A 12,572-nucleotide genomic window follows, 5' to 3' on the forward strand; every position below is an offset into this window, starting at 1 on the left:
CTTGAAATGGTTTTTGTTGTTCTTTCTGTAGCCATAGGGGAGATTCTACTTTACTGCCTTTCCCTTGACAACTCACTTCATGCTTGGTTACCTGGAGAGGAAGTGAGGGTGAAATCTCAAAGGGGACAAAGATGGCAATAAAATCTGAAAGTGGTTATAAACCTTTCCCTTGCAATCCAAAACCAGAAAATATATTTTGGCTGTCGTTGGGCTTTAACGCAAATACTGTTGATATTCCAGTTACTTAGCAATGGAAGCATGACTATAAATTGTAATGCGATTTCCACATTGTTTCTGTCTGCTGTATACTGTAATCATGCTTGATTTATGACAGATCTACACAGAAAGAAAACTTTTAACTAAATGTATCTTGGCTCTAGGATAAACCATAGCCTTGAAGCTATGGGGCATGAAAATTACACTTCTGTATTGTTAAAATGGCACAGCAAAAGAAAACACATAGACAGAAAACATGTTTTGTCACAGCAGTAATGACTATTTTCTCTTCACAGTGTTGAATAAAATAAGTCTGTGAAAAGATATAAATAGTGGAATTGCAACAATCAGGCATATTATATAAATATATACAATTATATAATAATGTAAATATAAAAAAGTGTGAGGATTTCTTGAAGCAGCCTTTCTCAATCTTTTTACCATGGCGGGATCCTTGAAATAATTTTCTGGTCTCTGGGAAGCTTTGCTAATATTTACTATATCTACAGGTCACAGTACTTTGGTGTGATGGTTAGCGGTAAGAATGACCTATACATTTGTAGACACTGGGAAGAATCCCCCTCTTACAAATAACTGAAAATAACAGTGGTGTCAGTAGTTGCTTATCTGAGAGTAATGCCGCGTACACACGAGCGGACTTTACGGCAGACTTTGCCCGGCGGACGGGATTTGGTCGGACAATTCGATCGTGTGTGGGCTCCAGCGGACTTTGTTTTCTCAAAAGTTGGACGGACTTAGATTTGAAACATGTTTTAAATTAATCCGTTGAAATCGAGTCCGGTCGAAAAGTCCGCCGTGTGTATGCTAGTTCGACGGACAAAAAGCCACGCTAGGGCAGCTATTGGCTACTGGCTATGAACTTCCTTGTTTTAGTCCGGTCATACGTCATCACGTACGAATTCGACGGACTTTGGTGGATCGTGTGTAGGCAAGTCCGTTCATTCAGAAAGTCCGTCGTAAAGTACGTCGAAAAGTCCGCCGGGCAAAGTCTGCTGTAAAGTCCGCTCGTGTGTACGCGGCATTAGAAATTGCTTATTGCTTAGCGAACCCCTAGTAACCTCTAGAGCAGGGGTGTCAAACTCAATTTTATCACGAACTGCATTAGCAGTTTGGTTGTCCTCAAAGGGCCGGTTGTATCTAAGGTACACTATGTACAGTGTGCAGGGTTCAGGAGTATGTTACATACAGAGTGCAGGGTTCAGGGGTGTAATATATACAGAGTGCAGCGTTCAGGGGTGTGGCATGAACAGAGTGCAGGGTTTAGAATATGCTACCTACAGAGTGCAGAGTTAAGGGGTGTGCTGTGTACAGAGTGCAGGGTGTAGGGTTGGGCTATGCACAGTGTGCAAGCCCAACACCCCTCCCCAAAGCTTCCTCGCATCTCTATTCCCTCCTATCTGGCTCTAGTACCTCCCTGTGAAGGCAGCTCTAGTACCACCCTGTGTAGGCGGCTCTGCCTTACCTCAGAGTGGAGTTCTGCCACATTCCGGCTGAAAAATTGGGTGCGAGGGCCACATGACAAGACCTGGGGGGCCAGATTTGGCCCTCTGGCCTTGTGTTTGACATATGTTCTCTACAGGAACCATGGTTGAGAAAGGTTGGTGTTCCTAAAACCAGAAAAGTGTAGTATTTACTACTCCTAACTAATAATTACAAGCGCACAGACATTGCCAGCCAGCTGCCTCCTATCAGGTTTCCCACCTGACTGGTAACAGTGTGATTTGTTGTTAATAGGAAAAGGATGACGAAGCCAGTATTTTTACCCAGAAGTGTTGGAAACCCTACCTCCTACAGTGATTTTGAGACCTGGTAACTGTAAAGGTCTGATGCACTAATTAAATTAAATTGTGATTGTATAATACAGAACAGTGGTCTTCAAACTGTGGCCCATGGGTCGAATGCGGCTCTTTGCTTGCCTTTATCTGGCCCTGGCACACTGTTTCTCCCACTGATATGAGGACCATTCCTTCCACTGACAACAACAGTGGGGCACTATTCAACCCACTGACACAAACTTTGGGGCATAATTCCTTCCACTGACACCAATGATGGGCCACTATTCTTTGCACTAACACTAATGATGGGAGATAATTGTTCCCCTTCATATAAACAACTGGGCATTCATTCTTCCACTAATACCAATGATGGGCCTCCATTCCTACTTACTATAGTTGCTATTTTATTTTTTTACTTCCACTGACCACCAAGCCTGACACATTGTCTACTCCCATTCCCGCTTGGTATTTTCTACTCCCACTGGCCACAGTCCAACTCCCTTTAAGTCTGAAGGACATGAAACCACCCTTTGTTTAGAAGGTTTAAAGACCCTAATATATAATAAATTACTCAGATGTTGTACTCAATGTTACATAAATCCACTGTCAGTTACTGAAAGTATTCCTTCTAACAATATATGCTAAGATACACACAAGGAACAGAAACAGCAATAAAAACCTAGCAAACCTAAAAACCTTGCCTTTCCATACTTGAGTTTAAAGTTGAGTATTCATATTACAGACGTTTTGCTATATTGGTATAGATCCTCTCTTCCCTAAATTATATTCAAAGTATTAGAACTGTTAGCATATACTGTACAAGCTGCAAGCAGCAGATCACTTATCGTACAAGGCACTGAAAGACATGTGTCATTACCTTTGGTGTTGCAATATGTAGGTGCATTCCAAATTTTGCAGCACTCATCATGATGGAGTGCAGGACATTGTTTCCATCACCAATCCAGGATATGGTCAGTCCTTTCAAATGGCCATAGTGTTCCTGGAAAGAAAATTAATAATGTGAGCAGGAGGGGTAACAATAAAACTCCTATAATAGTACAATCAATCATGCAGGGCAGATTTCCATAATTGGAGGCCATAGGCAAACCTGTTTTGGCTCCCTAAGTAACTTTCATTTTCTAGTGTCCCTTCATTTACAAAGAACATTTCTTGGTCCTGATCGTGCATACAATATGGTGATAACATGCAAATAAGCCTATATGAGATTTCTATTCTCACTAATTAATAGGGAAAAGTCACCTAATCTTGTCTGTTGACTATGGGGGGGTCATACTTTATGTGCCTAATATTAAATCCAACCCTTATAATATACAATATATCAGCTATTGCTCGAGACCTCTGAGAAAAGAGGTCTAAAAAACACATTTTTTATGGCTTACAATACCAACGCTGTTTGAATCTAAATCTCTATTTAAACATACCCTAATAAAGTCAATTTCCAGGAAGATTTACTCTATTACAAAAATTTGCAAAATATAATTGACTTTTTATATTGTCATAAATTATGTTGATGAGTTATTGGTACACTTATACTGATCATTATCTGTACTATGTTTCTATTGTATTCCTTTTGTTGCAAATATCAATAAGATAGTATAGTGCAGCACTAATGCAATTAAAAAAACAGTGAAGATATCCCAATGGGAAATTGGGGTATATATACGTGCAAATACAATAAAATTATTAAACCACAATATTGTTGAAGTGTAGATCAACAGTGATAGTGTATATAAAGTGCATATAGTCCATGTATGACATCAAAATGGTGACTATAAATGAGTGTGAACTGGTTGTCTGTAGATAATCCACCACCGTAAGGAAAGAGGCTTACCAGACAGGTTGAACCCAACAATGCGTATGCCTGATGAGTCAACCAAGCTTTTGGTGTAACACACCCAAGGAGGTACAGCAACCACAACTTCCAATCTAGACCGAATCGGATGTGAATCTGTGACGATTATGACATCAGTGAGTAACCACCATATGAATAGCAACCGGAATTCGTGAGCAGTTCCTCTCAGTGTGACATATAGCAAAAGGAGAAAAAATTGGGCCACATAGTGTGATTCCGTTTAGATGTAAAACATTTGTTAAAAATGCTAAAATGGTCACTCACATTTGAGAAGACATTAAATGCATGGATAAAATCAAAGCAACGCAGTGGCATCAGCAGAGCCCGTCCCGAAGTTTCATCCTAATAAGGCCTCCAGAGGAAGCATACGCCTTGTTGGGTTCAACCTGTCTGGTAAGCCTCTTTCCTTACGGTGGTGGATTATCTACAGACAACCAGTTCACACTTATTTATAGTCACCATTTTGATGTCAAACATGGACTATATGCACTTTATATACACTATTACTGTTGATCTACACTTCAACAATACTGTGGTTTAATAATTTTATTGTATTTGCACTTATATACCCCAATTTCCCATTGGGATATCTTCACTGTTTTTTTCATTGCATTAGCGCGGTTTCTTTCACTTTTTTTTATACGCAAATATCAATAAAACACAGTTGTAAAAAAAAAAGCCAATTTCCAGGCAACAAGTGAAATATATTTTTTTAAATAATAACATGAACTAGAACAGCTAGAGGTTGTCATGTTGACCTTCTTCTGAAAATAAAATCATGCCAATTCAGTGGCTTTAGTACTTTGACTCATTGATCCAGAATAGATGAGTTTTAATAATGTCTATCTTCCTAAGCTGTTAGGCCCAGGCCATTACACTCCACTGTATGTTTACATAGAGTAGTTTGAAAAAAACAATATTTGCACATTCGATCGCTGCGTGTCTCAAAGTCCAATTGCAAGTGCTTACATAGTCACATGCAACAAATAATGCTGGTATTATAATGATGCATGTTATATTTTATTTATTATGCATGTACTATATTGTGAACGCTAGTAAATTATGTTTTTTATAGTATTATTATGAATGAATTATGCAGCATTCATTTGCAGGTGCACAGCTACAATTATAAAAACATGCAAACATATTATTTATATACTGCATAATTTGTGTTTAACCACTTGAGCCCCGGACCATTATGCTGCCTAAGGACCAGAGGTCTTTTTCCAATTTGGCACTGCGTCGCTTTAACTTTTAATTGCGCGATCATGCAATGCTGTACCCAAACGAAATTTGCGTCCTTTTCTTCCCACAAATAGAGCTTTCTTTTGATGGTATTTGATCACCTCTGCAGTTTTTATTTTTTGCGCTACAAACGGAAAAAGACCGAAAATTTTGAAAAAAAATGATATTTTCTACTTTTTGTTATAAAAAAAATCCAATAAACTCAATTTTAGTCATACATTTAGGCCAAAATGTATTCGGCCACATGTCTTTGGTAAAAAAAAGTCAATAAGCGTATATTTATTGGTTTGCGCAAAAGTTATAGCGTCTACAAACTAGGGTACATTTTCTGGAATTTACACAGCTTTTAGTTTATGACTGCCTATGTCATTTCTTGAGGTGCTAAAATGGCAGGGCAGTACAAAACCCCCACAAATGACCCCATTTTGGAAAGTAGACACCCCAAGGAAATTGCTGATAGGCATGTTGAACCCATTGAATATTTATTTTTTTTGTCCCAAGTGATTGAATAATGACAAAAAAAAAAAAAATATTTACAAAAAGTTGTCACTAAATGATATATTGCTCACACAGGCCATGGGCCTATGTGGAATTGCACCCCAAAATACATTCAGCTGCTTCTCCTGAGTACGGGGATACCACAAGTGTGGGACTTTTTGGGAGCCTAGGCGCGTACGGGACCCCGAAAACCAATCACCGCCTTCAGGATTTCTAAGGGTGTAAATTTTTGATTTCACTCTTCACTGCCTATCACAGTTTCGGAGGCCATAAAATGCCCAGGTGGCACAAACCCCCCCCAAATGACCCCATTTTGGAAAGTAGACACCCCAAGCTATTTGCTGAGAGGCATATTGAGTCCATGGAATATTTTATATTTTGACACAAGTTGCGGGAATGTGACACTTTTTTTTTTTTTTTTTTTTTTGCACAAAGTTGTCACTAAATGATATATTGCTCACACAGGCCATGGGCATATGTGGAATTGCACCCCAAAATACATTTAGCTGCTTCTCCTGAGTATGGGGATACCACATGTGTGGGACTTTTTGGGAGCCTAGCCACGTACGGGGCCCCGAAAACCAATCACCGCCTTCAGGATTTCTAAGGGCGTGAATTTTTGATTTTACTCTTCACTGCCTATCACCGTTTCGGAGGCCATGGAATGCCCAGGTGGCACAAAACCCCCCCAAATGACCCCATTTTGGAAAGTAGACACCCCAAGCTATTTGCTGAGAGGCATGGTGAGTATTTTGCAGCTCTCATTTGTTTTTGAAAATGAAGAAAGACAAGAAAAAACATTTTTTTTTTTTCTTTTTTCAAGTTTCAAAACTTTGTGACAAAAAGTGAGGTCTGCAAAATACTCACTATACCTCTCAGCAAATAGCTTTGGGTGTCTACTTTCCAAAATGGGGTCATTTGGGGGGGTTTTGTGCCACCTGGGCTTTCCATGGCCTCCGAAACTGTGATAGGCAGTGAAGAGTGAAATCAAAAATTCACGCCCTTAGAAAGCCTGAAGGCGGTGCTTGGTTTTCGGGGTCCCGTACGCGGCTAGGCTCCCAAAAAGTCTCACACATGTGGTATCCCCGTACTCAGGAGAAGCAGCAGAATGTATTTTGGGGTGTAATTTCACATATTCCCATGGCATGTTTGAGCAATATATCATTTAGTGACAACTTTGTGCAAAAAAAAAAAAAAAAAATTTGTCTCTTTCCCGCAACTTGTGTCGCAATATAAAATATTCCATGGACTCGACATGTCTCTCAGCAAATAGCTTGGGGTGTCTACTTTCCAAAATGGGGTCATTTGGGGGGGTTTTGAACTGTCCTGGCATTTTATGCACAACATTTAGAAGCGTATGTCACACATCACCCACTCTTCTAACCACTTGAAGACAAAGCCCTTTCTGACACTTATTGTTTACATGAAAAAGTTATTTTTTTTTGCAAGAAAATAACTTTGAACCCCCAAACATTATATATTTTTTTAAAGCAAATGCCCTACAGATTAAAATGGTGGGTGTTTCATTTTTTTTTTTCGCACAGTATTTGCGCAGCGATTTTTCAAACGCATTTTTTGGGGAAAAAACACACTTTTTTAAATTTTAATGCACTAAAACACACTATATTGCCCAAATGTTTCATGAAATAAAAAAGATGATCTTAGGCCGAGTACATGGATACCAAACATGACATGCTTTACAATTGCGCACAAACGTGCAGTGGCAACAAAATAAATACATTTTTAAAAGCCTTTAAAAGCCTTTACAGGTTACCACTTTAGATTTACAGAGGAGGTCTACTGCTTAAATTACCGCCCTCGATCTGACCTTCGCGGTGATACCTCACATGCATGGTGCAATTGCTGTTTACGTTTGACGACCACAGACCGCCGCTTGCGTTCGCCTTAGCGCAAGAGCAGGGGGCGACAGGGGTGCTTTTTTTTTTTTTTTTTTTTTTTTCTTTATTATTTTTTTGCTTTTTTATCTTATTTTTAAACTGTTCCTTTCATTTTTTTTTTTTTTTTATCATTTTTATTGTTATCTCGGGGAATGTAAATATCCCCTATGATAGCAATAGGTAGTGACAGGTACTCTTTTTTGAAAAAATTGGGGTCTATTAGACCCTAGATCTCTCCTCTGCCCTCAAAGCATCTGATGACACCAAGATCGGTGTGATAAAATGCTTCCCCAATTTCCCAATGGCGCTATTTACATCCGGCGAAATCTAAGTCATAAAATGCTCGTAGCTTCCGGTTTCTTAGGCCATAGAGATGTTTGGAGCCACTCTGGTCTCTGATCAGCTCTATGGTCAGCTGGCTGAATCACCGGCTGCATTCTCAGGTTCCCTGTTGAGACAGGAGAGCCAGAGAAAAACACGGAAGACGGTGGGGGGGGGGGCATTCCCTCCCACGGCTTGTAAAGGCAGTCTAGAGGCTAATTAGCCGCAGGCATCATTCTGGTATAACCACTCAAAGTCGTGAATGGCGTACCTGAAGACAAATAAATGGTTAACAATAAAGCACAGTAAACGGTAAAGTATAAATAATTACATACCTGAAAAACAAACATGATAAAACATAATAACAATAAAACATTGCAGAATAGAATACAGTAAAAAAGAGCAGAACAATAGAGAGAGAGAATAGAGAGAGAGAACAATAAAACGACAACAATTTTTTTTTTATTTTATATATATTTTTTTTTTTACACTTTTTTTGTAACTAACTTTTATAACGGTAACCGGTTCCAGGTTCGGGTCTCTCAAAATGCGATGGCATCTTGGGAGACCCTGTGAAAGTGTGCCTAGTCTGTGGAATGCTGTACCCTACGCTAATACTCAACTAGTGAATGGTAGCGTTCAAAACATTCACCAATGCAAAGACCAGGATTGTCAGGACAGGAGGGACAATGATAGCGGGTGTCACGCCTATATCCGCGCTTGCTGCAGACACAACATCTTTTTTGGGGGGGTTCGTTGGGTAGGGGTACTCGGGAGGACATAAAGAAAATGCCTCTCATGCAGCCGACTGCATTTGGTTGGGGATGTGAATGGGGGAAGTACGGGCGCTGCAGAAGTGGTGGGTTCCCAATTAGGATTGGCGAATGCAGCAGGAAGGGCACTATGGGCACGACGGGCCTGTGTTTGTCTTCTTGGTGGCAGCGGGACACTACTTGTGCTTGCCACCTCACCAGCTTGAACTGCACTTATGGGACTCGCCACGTCACCAAGTGTTACTGCAGTGCTGGTTTGACTACGACCGGGGTGTACTAGGCCGCTGGTGCTTGCCAGTTCACCAAAACGCTACCAAAAAAACTGTTAGCGATCGCAGGGATCAGGCCTGACTCTGCGAACGCTGCAGTTATGCATTTAGTGTTTTGTAAGTGACAGTGATCGATCGATACTGCACTTGGGTGGGCTGGGCTGGGCCGGGCGGAGGGGCAAAATGCAGGTGCTAGCAGGTATCTGGGCTGATCCCGCTAACACTGCGTTTTTGGGAACCCTAAACTGCTGGGGACGCTAGTATAGATCTGATCGGATCAGATATTGATCCGATCAGATACTATACCACTAAGGGAGGTGTACGGTGCGTTCGTGGGTGTTAGCGGTACTGGCGCTAACCTGACGCTGCCTGGGGCTGGTGCTTGCCAGTTCACCAAAATGCTACCAAAAAAACTGTTAGCGATCGCAGGGATCAGGCCTGACTCTGCGAACGCTGCAGTTATGCGTTTAGTGCCTTGTAAGTGACAGTGATCGATCGATACTGCACTTGGGTGGGCTGGGCGGAGGGGCAAAACGCAGGTGCTAGCAGGTATCTGGGCTGATCCCGCTAACACTGCGTTTTTGGGAACCCTAAACTGCTGGGGACGCTAGTATAGATCTGATCGGATCAGATATTGATCCGATCAGATACTATACCACTAAGGGGGGCGCATGCTGCGTGCGTGGGTGTTAGCGGTACTGGCGCTAATCTGACGCTGCCTGGGGCGACGCATATCACCGCCGGGTGATCGGGGGGCTAAACCTTTATTCGGTAATAAACGGCGGGTTCCCTGACACTATAAAAAATAAACGAACTAACCAGCGTCACCCGTAACGGTTATACGGTGATCAGTGGTGAAAGGGTTAACTAGGGGGCAATCAAGGGGTTAAAACATTTATTAAATAGTATATGGGGGTCCCTGTCGCTATAAAACGCTGACGGCGAACCTAAATATTTACCTCACTAACTAGCGTCACCAGCGACACTAATACAGCGATCAGAAAAATGATCGCTTAGCAACACTGGTGACAGGGGGTGATCAAGGGGTTAAAACTTTATTAGGGGGGGTTAGGGGGGTATCCTAGACCTAAAGGGGGGTAATACTCACTGTTCCAACACTGTAACTGTCACAAATTGACACCAATGCAGTAATCAGAAAAAAAAAACAAAAAAAAACAAAAAACTGCTGGTGTCAGTTTGTGACAGGGAGGGGGGGGTGATTGGGGGGGGATCGGGGGGCGATCGGGGGGGGATCGGGGTGTTTTGTATGCCTAGCATGTTCTACTGTGTTGTGTAGTGTTGGTGCACTCACATTGATGTCTTCTCTCCTCGGCGCTGCAACGGAATACCGAGCCGAGGAGAGATGACATCATTTCCTTTGCTTGTGTTTAGCATACAGCAGCAAAGGAAGTGATCTGATTGGCCGGCGGCGATCGCGAGGGGGGGGCCACGAACGGATGGCCTCCCCCTCATCTCCGATCGCCGAGGGACCAAACGGGACCGCCTCGGGCGGCGGGGGGGGTTCCGATCGGACCCCCCACCCGCGGGAGGCAAATCACGTACATGTACGTGATTTTGCCTGCCCGTGCCGCCTTGCCGACGTACATCAGCGTGAGGCGGTCCTTAAGTGGTTAATAATGTTACTTTATTGAATGGTATACTTGGTATATTCCATCATCCCCCACCCCGCAAAATGCTGCAATTGGGAAGCTATAAAATACACTATTGGCTGTGGCACTGCTAGACCCCCCCCCTTCTTTAGCTCTCTGAAGGGAAGACAGTCTAATCCTAGAGCTCTTACTTTTCCATAATAGCTTACGAAACAGAAAATCTATTTTTTTAACCTCTTTAATGGAATTCACATAGGTGAATTATGTAAAACATATAATAATTGGGGGGCCCCCATCATTTTTATGAAGTTTGCTCGGTTCACGACTGATAGGGGTAATTTGGACCATGCTATACACTTTTGTTTAAATTTCTCGAGGATGGGAGTTAAATTGTACTGCAAATAATCTTTCAACCTTGGGTATATCCATATTCCTAGATATTTAAAAAACTTCACAACCTTAATTTGTTGGGCCTCCTTCGGTATATTAAAACTGGATTCATCAAGTGGGAATAGGACCGATTTGTCCCGATTAATAGTAAAGCCTGAGTAAGAGTAAAATTATTTTATAAGGGTCATTAAGTATATCAAGGAATTGTCCGTAACACCAAGGAACATCAGTGCATCGTTCGCATATAATGATATCTTTTCGTTCCTTGCCCCTCTAATAAACCCACAGATATCCTCTGATTGTTGAAACGCTTCTGCTAGCGGCTCCACAGCCAGAGCAAACAATAATGGGGACAATGGGCACCCTTGTCTGGTGCCTCATGATAATGAAAAGAACTGTCACTAACCCATTAATTTGCATACAAGCCCTTGGGTTTGAGTATAGTAGCTTGACCCATTGTATAAATTTATGTACCAGGCCAAACCTATCTAGTACCTCCCACATGTATGTCCACTCGACGCTGTTGAACGCTTTTGCAGCGTCGAGTGACAGAATAGCCCTCCTCCCCAGGTTGTCTCCTCAAATTGATCGCTGTAGACCTACTATGTATAAAACCAGATATGGTATGGATGGATCAATCCCTGCATGACTCTACCAAATCTAGCTGCCAGGATCCTGGCCAGAATCTTAGCGTCCGAGTTTAATAACGATATCGGGCGATAAGATTCCAGAGCCAAAGGATCCTTATCTGGCTTTACTAGCACTATAATACAAGCTTCATTCATAGAATCTGGAAGTTTAAAGGTTTCCCATGCATGGTTAAGTACCTTCAGAAGTTCCGGTAACAGAATGTCCCCATAGTATTTATACACTTCTGAAGGTAACCCGTCTAAACCTGGGGCTTTATTGTTTGGGGCTTCTAACACTGCTCGTCTTAACTCCTCCAGAGTCAGAGGGGCATTGAGTTCCTCTCTAGCCACACTAAGGAGAGAAGGCAATTTTAAAGGGTCCAAAAAATCTCTAAGAAGTGCCATAGAATATTCAGCCTTGCTCTGATACAGATCACTATAGAAAGAGAAAAAAGAGTCTTTAATTTAATTTTGATCATTTGTAATCTCACCCCCTGTTTTATGAATGGCAGAGATAAAAAATTAATTTTCTCCTGAGATTTTGCTACTACCGCTAGCATATGGCCTGGTCTTTCACCTTCCTCCCAGCCGCGACATCTGGAGAGAAAACAAGCCTTATCGGCCTTATCCAATACCAATTGTCTATATAATTGTTGTGTATCCCTCCAGGTGCAGCGGTTGGGGGTGGTAGGGTCCTGTATATAATGAGCTTCCTTTTGCCGAACCTCTGCTGCTAATAAAGATTCACTTTCTAAGTTCAATTTTTTTTGGACACTTATTGCCTTCAATAGGAACCCCCTCAAAAAAGCCTTCATGGTGTCCCAAACCACCTGGCTTGAAGCAGAGTTCTCATTAATGGAGAAAAACTCACCTAGAGCTCGAATCGCCCTGTGACAATTCCTTTAACCAAAAAGCAGGGACCCGCCAATTAGGCTTCATCTTAGGCTTTATTTTATTTAAGGAGACTAAAATGGGGGAATGATCTGACAGGCCCATAGTCAAATACTGTATATTAGATACCCATGGTAAAGCTAATTCCGTGACCAACGTTAGA

At 41.8% G+C, this 12,572-nt stretch overlaps 1 protein-coding gene across 1 annotated transcript in view; it reads right to left on the reverse strand.

Annotated features, from left to right (window-relative positions):
* OTC (ornithine transcarbamylase) overlaps positions 1-12,572 on the reverse strand; it is a 122,076-nt gene that overhangs the window by 49,135 nt on the left and 60,369 nt on the right. The window contains exon 6 of the mRNA XM_073616340.1: positions 2,890-3,012. Coding sequence (XP_073472441.1) covers positions 2,890-3,012 — 123 coding nt within the window. The remainder of the gene's footprint in view (positions 1-2,889; positions 3,013-12,572) is intronic.

The sequence above is a fragment of the Aquarana catesbeiana genome, linkage group LG02 (genome assembly GCF_042186555.1).
Source record: "Aquarana catesbeiana isolate 2022-GZ linkage group LG02, ASM4218655v1, whole genome shotgun sequence".
Classification (NCBI taxonomy): domain Eukaryota; kingdom Metazoa; phylum Chordata; class Amphibia; order Anura; family Ranidae; genus Aquarana; species Aquarana catesbeiana.